Genomic DNA, 12,861 nt, shown 5'->3' with positions numbered 1-12,861 from the left:
AACGTTTACAAAAATACATTTGATACCAAACATTCGATGTGCATTTTCTTGTACATGGACCATTGAAATGAATAGTATATCCCTAAGCAAATGTTACTTTGTAGGTATGCATCTGAAAAGTGTGTATATTATTGATTTGATTTAAGAATTGGTTTTGAAAACTCGACAAAACGTTACAATGATACACAAACATCTTTTCATATTAACAATTTAATATGTAGGTTAACCGATTAGAGGTGTTTCATTATATTTTAATTGCAGAAAGGAAAAAAAAGGTAATGTAAATATTTGTTTATGTGCTGTTGTAACACATAATTTTGCAGTGACTAAAGCATAACATAACGTTTAGGGACGCTTAGAAAAAGTAGGAAGTAGACGAAATAGTTTGTGAAATATTTGTATCAAGTTAAATGTCGGTCGAATCAGTAACGAGGTTCTGTGCTTACCAAGCGTGTTTGTTTTCGCCCTTTCCAAGATTGGACCGGGTGGTCCGTCCCCATTTGGCCCTTCTCTTACAGCTACAACCATGAAGTCATATTCTGTGTCTGGTTCAAGTGGTGTTTTTATCTCAGCATATTTATCTTGATCATTGCTTGCATTGACTCTGATAAAGGTACTAGGCCAGTCTTCGGCCTCCGACTCCTTGGTAAATAATCTATATTCAACCACCGGAGGAGTCCCAATGACGCCATCCCATACCGGCCAGGTAATTGTTAGTGAATCTGAGCTAACATAAGAGACGGCTGGGGCTGCTTGATATTCTGGGAGTTCTATAAAAGCCAAAAGCCACTACAAAGTTAGTAAAAATGAGAATAAATCGTGAAAATCAGCTTTTTGCAAACTGTTATATTGTAACGCAGCTCAACAACATAATAACATCTAACGTTACTTAAACATTATGTAGTTACTTTATATATATGTTGACAAAGTCGGACGAAAGGCTCGTTACTGAAATAAACAATGCAATTTTGTTGATAATGTTTTACAATCATAATGTGGTTGATTCTAAAATATTGGGAACTTTTACTTACTCACCACATCACATTGGCTCATTAAATTCATGTATTATTCTGAAGCGCCTTTCAAAATCAATTCAGCTCACAAGAGGTATTAATGAGTAGTATTTTAAAAGTTAAAAGGCATACTGTACTGAACTTTAAGCAAACTTTTCTATTGTTGGATAAAAATTCATCATTTTTTGGAAAGCTGCCAAATAAGCGACCCATTTAATATGACATATTTTGTAGGGCTTGGTAATCTATTCCATATTTACGAACGAACTTGTTGTAAGATTTTCAAAGTTAACTTACTTGGAACAAAATAGTAAATAATTTCACTCCGGCAACGTTCTTCTGCAGCCGTCTCTAGTGTCATGTCGATGCTGTAATTTCCTTCTACTTTGAGACCAGTCAATATGAAGGAGGTGCTCGAAGGATCTGTTACTTCATATGCGCCTGAATGTGTCGGTTCCAAGTTAATTGATGCATAGTAGATTTTCAACAAAGTCACACCGGAACTACAGGAACTTCCATCAGCTGGAAGCTAGGTACAACACAACGAATTAAAAAACAATTTGTGTCTACAACATTGACTTGTCTAAGGCTGTAGGCAAATCAATTCTCATATATGTTTTCACAACCCTGTTCATCAAAACGTAACATGAATCTTCTCTTACGATTTCCACTTAAAAGAACGTTCATTAATGCTGCGCTATGCGTTTTTACATACTATTAGGTAAGGCAAATGTAAGAATGATACCTATATAAAGGTGAAATAAAGGTAAGACGCAAAAAAAATCAACGCAGCCCTAATGTCTCAGTAAATAGGTTAGCAGTAATATTGTTTCAGATCTACAATACATTCATTAGCAAAAAAAATATATGATTAAATATTTCATTTCGGCATGATAACTACAGCTATTGTGGTCAATAACATACACAACGTTACTGACTGTTCTAAAAATAATGACACAATCAGATACGTTCAGAATGACATGATAATCGAATTATAAAGAAAATTATGTACACCTTCCAAGATATTTTCACATTTTCTTGATCTTCTCCAGCTACTTCTGCTATAATATTCATTTGGTCATATTCGGGATCTTTTGTAAAAAAAAAATGAAAATAAAACACAATTAAAAGCAAATAAAAGAAAGTCAATAAATGAGAAACCATATGATGTCCTACTTCAGTAAATTTAAATCACTGGTATCCCAGTTTAAAAAGAGGCCATCAATAACTCGTTTGGTGAGATGAAGTACCGGGATCTAAGACAACTTTCAAGCGCAAAGTTTCCAATAGGTAATATCAACGACTGCTTGGCTACGTTATTTAATCAGTTGGAGTGGTCCTGGCTATCACCGTTCGTCATTCGCGGTGTGAGTTACATAGTATCATACAAGAAGTTCCAACAGTGACACTAAAATATCCATGTTTACCCCAGGTAAGGTTAACCTGAGTAAAATCACTGACCGTGCAGACGAATCAAATCTTACATAGACAATTTAAGTTTAGTTATAGTGTTAAAGAATACGTATAACTATTGCAAAAACGCTGAATATCGGTGGATCTAAAATTTCTGCTTAAAATGTGTGTAATCTTTCTTAGGAATATTAAAATAAAAAATGAGCTTCAAAGTTGTATTAAGGTTCCTATGCTTTGTTATAGATTCTTAACATTATAATAATAATTTTCCTGGACACGTAAGGTTCGATCCGATTCCTCGATTCCTCGAGTCCTCGAGTCCTTGAGTCCTCCAAAATGTTCAAGTCCGACTCCGGATTCTTCAAGTTTTAAATCCTGGCAATGGCTGTAAACCGCTTCCGGACTTTTAATTTTGAAAGTCTTTGGCAGAGTCCAATAAAATGTTTACACTGGTAGTACGTTCATAATAACTAAAACAATTCCAGTTATCTCTATGATTAACAATGTAACGTCGATAAGAACATTAGAACATTATCGTCGAATAAGTACAATGAATTTTACTTTGCTGAATGTGTCGTAATGAAAATATCAAACATCAGTACAGTTGCCAAGTTGGCTACTATATAGGTTTAGCTGTCACTATAACGATATCATCTTAAGATAGAAGTGTCTATACAAGTTTAGAAACTCTTTGTAAGCCGCAGTAAACATTATCAAGGGTTGGTTGTCAATAGCTTCACTATTAGCTTCACTATGAGTACAATGCCTTTTCTATATGAACCCTGATTCCGAGTAATTTGCCATTGTGCAGAGTTTGCGGTCGTTCGATTTTAGGTTCACTGTAGCCGTTTCCGTAGTGCAATGTACTATTATATAATATAAGTTACGATTATAGTACGCTACATGTATTTTACAAGTAGACTAACATGTTCAAGCTTCTGCATATACGGGGAGAGGCGGGTGGCATGGTGGGTGTCGGTTAAGGTAACAAAAAACTGAAAGTCATATATTTATTCACGTCAAAGTTTCGAAACAATTAACTTTCCGGGGCTTCGTCCCTGGAGCCCAGATTGGGCACAGAGAACATTCCAGGGAAATGTTAGCGTATGCTCAGTGCCGAAGCTTTTGTTGCAGCTATGAACTGTATGTAAAATGACGTGTTCTCCAATTTTAACTGTTACTTTATACTTGGACAGTTTTAAACTGCCCTCCCCACGCAATTCTTTGTTTGCTCCTGCCCCCATTTGAAATTACAACCACCGTCACTGAATGCGCGGAAATTTAACTGTTCGTGTACGTGTAAAAATATAACATATATAAGACTATCATACACGCATAAAGTTACAGAAACACTACATAGACTAACGTTGAAGTCCTCACTTTAAATGAACGGGTTAACTCAAAACTAAAACTACTATATATATATATATATATATATATATATATATATATATATATATATATATATATATATATATATATATATATATATATCGTGATAAAGAATCAGGACTGCAAGGAGAGTGCGCTATGCTATAATAGCAGAGCCTAGATAAATAAGTATATGCCTTGGTAAGTACAGCTGTAACTCGGAGTTTCACGCCCTTAGGGTGGCGATCATCAGACAACTGAACAAATACTCGCTGCGCGGGTATATTCTACGGCTTTTTACACAAAACGAGCTTAGACCTCTGCAGGCTCAACGCATATGCAATTGTAGAGAAAAACTCAATTGCCCCCTCAACAGGAATTGTTTGGTGAGCAGCGTAATATATAGGGCCGATGTTACTACTGGTCATGACACCAAATCATACATAGGGCTAACGAGTGGCTCCTTTAAGCAAAGGCACAGTAAACACAGTAAGTCCTTCCGCCATGAGCGTTACGAGAAGGAAACAGAGCTTTCCAAGCATATATGGGACCTGAAGCGTATGGGTGCCCCCTTCGTTCTTTAGTGGAATGTACACAAGCATTCCAACACACGCATGCGTAGATCCGGTCAATGTAACCTTTGCATTGATGAGAAGCTCTGTATTCTCCTGTCCAAAAACCCGCATTTACTCAACAAGAGATCTGAATTCATCTCCAAGTGCCGCCACAATAGGCTCAAACCAATGAACCGTGCACGTAAGAAATAGGGTTCGTGTTCCCCATAGAATATACCCGCGCAGCGAGTTCAGTTGTCTGATGATCGCCACCCTAAGGGCGTGAAACTCCGAGTTAAGCTGTACTTACCAAGACATATACTTATATATATATATATATATATATATATATATATATATATATATATATATATATATATAAATATATATATAGTTATTCTCCACAAACTGCTAGATATGCCAGGTGTCATGGATGATTATCAGTGTTGTTGTCGATACATATTAGTTCGAGACCGAGACGAGACCTGGGTGTTCGAGACCAAGACCGAGACCTCTCTAAATGCATTACGCAGTGAAAGCGTCAATATCTGTACAAATTTGGTGAATATTAAAAGAAACGCGGTATGCATAGAAAGTTTCGATAATGAAACTTTCCTTATTTCGTAATTGTTCTTGTGACACCACAGTGGGCAGCACACAAACACCCCCCCCCAAAAAAAAAAAAAATGCGTTATACAGTACATATGTAAACTTTTTAGAACTAAGGAAAATATGTGTTTCAAAAAGCTATAACAGAAAAGTTGTTGAATGGATGCTACTGAATTTCAGAAAATTATATAAAAGACAAATACCCTAACTAACCTTGGCCTAGGCCTAACTTATAATAAGTAGGATTTAGACTAGAATAAAAACCCAAAAAACAAAAATTGGCCAATAGAGGCCAACGATACCAAGTGCAGTAGGAATTTGGGAAGGAATATCAGCTTAGCATCATGTAGCCTACACAGAGCTACAAACGCGCCGAGCAAACTACATGTTTGTCACTCATATATTCATAATATACGACAAAACAGTAGCATATCAGATACGTTACATTTTGGCTAGGGACATACTATCCCCTATTACGGCAGGACCCGAAAGCAGAAATATTTGAATAATAGCATAACTGAGTAAGCTTGTATTCATATTTTTGGAGTGTTAGTTAGTTAGTGAATGTTGTAAAAGTTCAAAATGTGCACACAAAAATCGGTTTTGTGTCCTTCGAGCGTTAATTTCAAAGTTAAATTGTTATGAAATTAGCGTAGTTCAGTGCTCCAATATATCGCGATTGCAAATAAAGAACATTTCTACTAAAAAAGTTGATTTAGTCTACAAGTAGCATATAACCTATACAATTTAAAGTCAACACAAGAAACAGTTAATTAAGGAGAAATTGTGTTTGAATTATTTTTACTATAAAATACATAGCTGGTGGCGAAGAAAACACTTTTTAGGGGCTCATACTAAAGCATTTAGTACATAAACAGCAATGTCCGTTGAAAGAGACAGTAATTCCGAGAAATTTGTTGTCAAAATTGGCAGATTCTCACTGACCAGAAACTTGAAGCGTAAGAGCTGATGAACGTACAGGTTACCGTGTGAAGTCATTCTGCGGCGTATACCGCGACCGCGACCGCGAAACAATAACAATGAACTTTCCACGTACTTTTCGTAAGGTTAAGGTTAAGGTAGTAAAACTTGGTTTAGCGCACATTACTGTAAAAAAACACTCAATGGCGCTGAACAAACAAAACAATTATAAAAACGATTTCTGAAATAAATGAGTCTTTAAAGCAGCTTTAAAAGTTCTGATGGTCTTCGAATTTCTTGTGTCGACGGAGAGAGCGTTCCAAAGTCTAGGGCCAGCGACGCTGAAAGAGCGGCCTGCGAAACAATTTCGGCGTGTGAAAGGAACCTTAAGAAGGATGCCCTTTGACGAGCGTGTTGAACGACCAGGTGTCTTAATTTCCAGCAACTCGGACAGATAAGCTGGTGCTGAATTATGTATACACTTATAAACGAGGAGGAGGATCTTGTATTCGGCACGGACATTGATGGGGAGGATGTGCAGCTCCTTCAATGCTGCGGAGGCACTATCATATTTTGATCTGCCGAGAATAATTTTAGCCGTGTAATTTTGGATCCTTTGTAGGGGATGAAGTGTGGAGGCCGGGAGGTTGATAAAAAGACCATTGCAATAGTCCATATGAGAGAAAATCATGGCATTTGCAATTTTGAGACATGTCGACTTGTCCAAATATTTCCGGATCTTCTTCAGATTAAACATGGCGAGGGCTGATGCACGAGCTTTCATGGAAATATGATGTTTGAGATTGAGGGTTTCATCCAAGTAAACACCTAGTAGCTTCACACTATGGGTACGACGGACGGAAGTGTCCCCAATGGATAAAACGTCTGTATTGCACTTTGGTAGTTGGCGATTGCTTCCGAAAACGATAAACTCCGATTTTTCATCATTCATCTTAAGACGGTTAAATTGCATCCAGAGTTTCACATTTTCTAGAGTTGATGAAAGACCCCTGATTGACTCAAATTCTGAAGAAACGTCTAAGGGTTTAAAACTAGAGTAGATACTGTGGTCATCGGCGTAGCCAATGAGGAATTGGTCATCACTGATACATGTGTTCATTGTGCTAGTATAGCAGTTGAAATATACTGGTCCATTTATACTACCCTGTGGTACGGAGAAATTGACCTTCATCGGCGTAGAAAGTGATTTGTTTATACAAACAGCGACATGTCTCTCAGATAAATACGACGATACCCATTTTCTAGCTACCCCGTGAACTCCGAAGAACGTCTTGAGAATGTCCAATAACAGCTGGTGGTTGACTGTGTCAAACGCGGCACTCAAGTCCATTGCGGCAAATGGAGTTAATAACTGGCGCTCCATATTGCACATGATATCATTATATAATTTCAGTAAGTGTGTTTCCGTACTATGGTTGGCCCTGTATGCACTTTGATACGGAGGAAGGAGACCGTGATTCTCGATGTGTTCAGTAAAACTACTCAGAGAGGCCTTCTCCACTATCTTTGAAAGGAAGGAAAGATTACTAACCGGGCGATAGTTCTTCTTTATATGATCGAGGTTAGTTTTCTTCAGTAGTGGTTTGACAATAGCTTGTTTCCAGTCAGGGTGAAAATTACCAGTGGAGAGCGATGTATTAATTATTTTGCAAAATATAGGAGCAAATATGTCATAATGTTCTTTGACAAGGGACGATGGCAAGGGATCAAGCTGGCAAGTCGTAGGCTTTGCATTACGAATGAGTGCTGTAACCGTCGATACATCAATGGTAGAAAATGAAGCAAAAGGTGGTACGCTCATCTCGGGTGGGATGAAGATAGGATGGTGCTCGAGCTCATTCCGGATGACATCGACCTTGTTATAAAAATATGTGGCAAAGTCACCAGCCAGCTGATCGTCTGGCACACCATCCGGTAGAGGATTGGTCTTTGCACTGCCAGTAATGTTGGCGACGGTAGCAAACAGTTGACGGGTGTCGTTGCCACATGATTCAATCTTCCTCCGAATGAAGGTGCTTTTCAATGCTTCGACGTGGTTTTTGTATTCGTTACGGAATGAACAAAACGAATTATGATTCTCAGAGGTTGGATGTTTCAACCATCTCCGCTCTGCATTACGTGTTTTAGTTTTCAGCCTTGACGCCTCATTATCAAACCACGGAACACTTTGGCGAACAGTTATTACTTTAGAGATGACAGGGGCATGATCGTTCAGTACTCTCTCGGTACGGATATTATAGGCGATTACCAGATCGTCAAGAGAATCAAGTGCCATCATCCCATCCATTTCGTAACTAAGATCCGATCTAAATCTCTCCCGATCAATCGAGTTCAACTTGCGGAACTGAATTTGTTTCCGCACCAGTACTGGGCGAGATGTAGATAGAGTCGCCAATATGAATCGGTGATCGGAAAGAGAAAAATCCGTACTAATATTTGTGACAGAAAAGTCACTAGTAAGGTAGTGAATCTCTGATTAGTTTCACTCTTCCAATATAACATGCAGCTACAAGAGAAAGAATGAATGTTAATTTATTTTGGGTAGCAATTCTTCAATTAAAAGTAAATTATGGTTAAAAACTGCCTCAAAGTCTGGTCATATTTCAGAAGTTTCGCTGCTATTATAGGCCAGTATACATCCTGTGCCGTACGGTATGGAGGTCTTGGCGCAATTGAAAAGCCTACCTTGTGAAATATGTCGACATAGCAGGCATTTCTACATTCGTTGTAGCAATTAATCGTGTTTGCAACTTTAGGTTCTAGTCAGGGGATGCAACATTAATAAAATACACGAAATATAAAGCTTCGAGTATGTCTCACAAATATCTTACAAATTAATCCAAAGCCTGCGACGATTTTCGTCGGTTTGATGACTGGGAAACGTAAGAATCTTAAATTCCGGTTTTCAAAAGTGTTTTGCAACCTCCTACTACACAAATCGTTGTAATTTTGATTTTAACAGTATGACAAAGTGTCGTATCGGCGTAGTTTAGTGCTGAACTGAATAGCTTGATCGAAACCTTTCCTCATCCGAATCCGCACATGTACGTCACAGGTTGACCTGCAGTCTAGTGAACGCTGAGGAAGTTTTGTGAAAAGAGCAAATTCCTTGTCCAAAGGTGCTAGGTTTGATCAAGTTTTACCTAGTCTCAAAAGAAAAATAGATTAGAGGATGTCGAAAAACTGCCAGCTATGCCTTTTAAGTATCGCCTACTCATTTATATGCATGTCATCTGTACCCAAATCAATAGGGGACATCACTGGGTGACAGAGAATCATTGTGTTAAGTATTAAGTAATACTGGTGTCGAAGTCCTTGTTATTTAATGTTTATCAGCCTGATCGACACATGCACACCACATACATACGAACACACGCCATCGTGATCGCATTGGTTACGATTAACATCTAAATCGAAAATCTAGGTTTGTAGGTTTATGAGAGTTGGCATATCCTTAAGAGAAACTAACTGGTGAATGTGTATTTAGTTTTCAGTAACAAGACACTTCAAAGTAAAGTTTACAAGGGGCATATGGGAAGGGTTACTTTCATTCTCATGTAATGCTGATATTCAACACAACACAAAATATGAACTCATAACAACTTTTCAATAAAATAGTTGCAAAGGCTTTTATCTAAATACGTGCTGTTAAAACATCATTTAGATCTATTAAAGTCGAGAAAACAATCAAAAACAGTGAACACAATGCAATGATATTTGGTCAGTTGACATATGATTGTCGTGAAACAAATTGATATGACACGTAAAATATTAAAAATACTTTATGATTTAATATGATGATGCAAACTACCTCCACAAGTTTAACAGCCAGGCCTGTACTCTCTTCACCCCTCTCCCACTCAATCTCTGCAACCTCAAATCCTTGCTATGCTACCGTCTACTTACATATCTAAGAAATTCTACCATACCACAAACGTTACTAAGGTATATTTGTTTAAATGCAGATTTTTAAACAAGATTATGAATATCAATACTGCAGCTGAATTTTAACTCACTTGGTAAAAGGTGAGTTACTTCATCACTGAAAGGGCTCTCACCACCAGCAGTAGTCAGTGTCATTTGGAATTTGTAAGTTTTTCCCACCATTAGATTATCAAATATGTATGATGTAGCATCAGGATCCAGAATATCCTTAGTTCCTTCATCATATGGTTCCACTTTATATGAAGAGTAGTAGATGGTAAACTTAGACACACCACTTCCGCAATTAACTTGCATATCTGAGGGTAGCTTTGCAAATGCAATGCAGTAGACATTTTCAAATATAAGAACATCGTTTCAACTATCTTTACATACTTCTAACTGGAATTTGTTCTAGTACTCAGACCTAACATCAATAATTTTCATACAATAATTTTATCAGCAGAACAATTCCATGATATATTACTATCGGTACCTGTATGCTTGGTTTCATATTACATGGAAAAAGGTGGAATTAGATCAATAAAAATGTTTATATTGCAAAAGGGTTTATTTACATTTTGTGGTTTGAAATTATAGATTACAGAAGCGTACCTTAAATTTTATTATAACAAAAGCAAGCAAAGGCTACTGGCCTGGTTAACTGATTCCTTGCCCTCTCAATATACTAAAATATACAGTAATAGCTCTGTTCACAACTGTAACAATATAAGTTCAACCGCATAGCAAAGCAGGACAAACCAGATACATCAACTCTATGAAATTCTGATTCGGGATCTAAATTTGTGAAATTTATCTTTGTGAACAGAGCAGAACTTTACAGACTTAATAAACTAACAAAACTATTACCATAGGGATACTAAACTAGTAACAAAAGGTAAGACAATGTGGGACTAGACTTGTTGCAAGTGAATAGTGTTAAATCTGCAATATGCATGTTTTTAAAAGTATTTAGCTTATATTTGACATACCTGCCAAGTTATCTCTACATTTTCTCGCCTTTCACCAGCAACATTTGCTTGAACTTCTCCTGGACCACTTAATAGAACTGAAAAGGATCAACAGATTGAAGTAACTAGTAACTTAATTCTGTATAAAATGGTAGGCCTTCCTTTGTGCATTTTAATATAAAGCTAGTTAACATTATGTTTTTGACATGTGCCATAGACTCTGAAAAATAAAGGGTTGAAAGTATTTTTTCAAACATTTTTTAAGATTCCAACAATTCACTATCTATTCACTATATATGTTCAAGAAGAAGAAAATAACAAGTGTGCAACCTAATGTGTAATATGAGAATTGGCCTCTCCTAAGGTATGTGTGCACTTTATATTAATATCAAGCTTTTGTAAGGTGAATTGCAGAAGTGGTATTAAGTAACATAGGGAAGGTTACTGTCATAAAAAACGAATGTTGACAGGGGAAAAAAAATGCACTAAATTTGATATAGAATAGAGGTTACATTGCATTGAATAATCAGTTGCATTGCAATTTTAACAGAGATTATTTTTCAGAGATATACCCCATCCTCTAGCTTACCCTAGGTTTACCTTTACAATATATTATAGCATGGAGTAGAGACTGGAAGTCCTCCTAGATCACAGTTCACAGAGTATTACATACCTGTCTATTTACCAATCTGAACACAATAAATCATAATAATTTACTTTTCATTCCAGTAGAAAAATATTAACATGTAGACCTCCACAGTTACTCTCCACAGCAGAAACCCTACACCTGTCTGTAATATCTATCTGCACAGATCACTGCCAAGAAATTAACCTTGTGTTTGGTGACATCCGTGATGTCACAGTGTTGTTAATCAGTAACCCTGCCTCTGGTTCATATGAGAGAGTGCAAATGAGAGGAAACAGTAACTTCCTGTCTGGCCCATGCCTGGTCCCATACCTAAGTTATATAACTTGTATATTTTATTTCTTGGGAGTCAGCAGTAGATTTTCCATAAGTACATACAGTAGCAATATGTAGTTGGTTACATTGTATACTCATTCAGAAGATTTCTAGTAGTTTGGAGTAGTTGATATGTGGTAGTTAATAGTGAGTGTAGAGTAGTTTTTGCGATCAGCAAGCATACCTCCCGATAAATCATGAAGTCACTGACCTAAAACTATATTGTCGCAGCGCTCTCATTATTTGTTTGCTCACAAACTACTGTGAGAAATTCAAGGAGGAGTGCTGTGAAACTAATAAAATGTTCTTTTCAATCATATGGCAAAATCAAATCTAGAAGGGTAGGAAAGAATCAACAACATTTAACACTGGCAATAAATGCATTTAGTATCACATGCACTTAATTGGATATGTCACAAGCAACACATTGATGTGACAAATAACTATAAGCCTATGCACTGTGATGTAATATACTACAAAATACCTGTACAAATGGTAGTAGCATTCAGCATTGGACTCCTTGGACCTTCTCCCATCTCTCCTTCCCTTACTGCTGCTACACTGAATGAGTACCTTTCCTCCGGTGTGAGGGCCGTGAATGTGAAGTTAAGGGCCTTGATAGAGGTAGACGTATCCTGGATAGACCAATCCTGTTCTGATGCCAGCTTGTAGTAAGGTGTATACCCAATGACAGGGGGGTCCCCATCTTCAGTTTCTTCATCCCAGGCTGACCAGCTGATGGTGACTGATGAATTAGTTATAGAACCCTTCTTTGGAGCAGATTGCAGTACAGGCAGATCAAGAGGCCCAAATGGGAAAGTAGTAAAGAAAACACAGATAACGTTTCATCAGACGTGAACCTGGTATATTGCTTTATACAATGAAAACTATAAAACCATTAGAGAATGAGTAATTTTCTCCTCAATGTCTACAGTTGGACATGGATTGTTGTTCTGAAGTCAGCTGTATAGTAGGCCTAATCGATATCTGGTGATAATACAACTGATGTACACATAACCTAAATACTGCATTTGGTAATGTTGTTGATACTTTTAATTTAAAGTTCATTTGAATTTCTATGAAGGTGTGTACAATTAAGTGTAATT

The 12,861-nt window shown here is 37.1% G+C and overlaps 1 protein-coding gene across 4 annotated transcripts in view; it reads right to left on the bottom strand.

The window, feature by feature from the left end:
* Nucleotides 1–12,861, bottom strand: part of LOC139984442 (angiopoietin-1 receptor-like) — a 36,399-nt gene that overhangs the window by 1,031 nt on the left and 22,507 nt on the right. For all 4 annotated transcript variants that reach the window (XM_071998381.1, XM_071998373.1, XM_071998366.1 and 1 more), the window contains exons 10-15: nt 12,240–12,557; nt 10,816–10,892; nt 9,919–10,153; nt 2,028–2,104; nt 1,311–1,542; nt 447–770 (exon numbers count right to left, since the gene is read on the bottom strand). In XM_071998381.1, the coding sequence (XP_071854482.1) occupies nt 447–770; nt 1,311–1,542; nt 2,028–2,104; nt 9,919–10,153; nt 10,816–10,892; nt 12,240–12,557 (1,263 nt within the window). The remainder of the gene's footprint in view (nt 1–446; nt 771–1,310; nt 1,543–2,027; nt 2,105–9,918; nt 10,154–10,815; nt 10,893–12,239; nt 12,558–12,861) is intronic.

This window comes from Apostichopus japonicus, chromosome 2 (genome assembly GCF_037975245.1).
Source record: "Apostichopus japonicus isolate 1M-3 chromosome 2, ASM3797524v1, whole genome shotgun sequence".
Taxonomy (NCBI): Eukaryota; Metazoa; Echinodermata; class Holothuroidea; order Aspidochirotida; family Stichopodidae; genus Apostichopus; species Apostichopus japonicus.
This window is presented reverse-complemented; position numbering and strand designations above follow the sequence as displayed.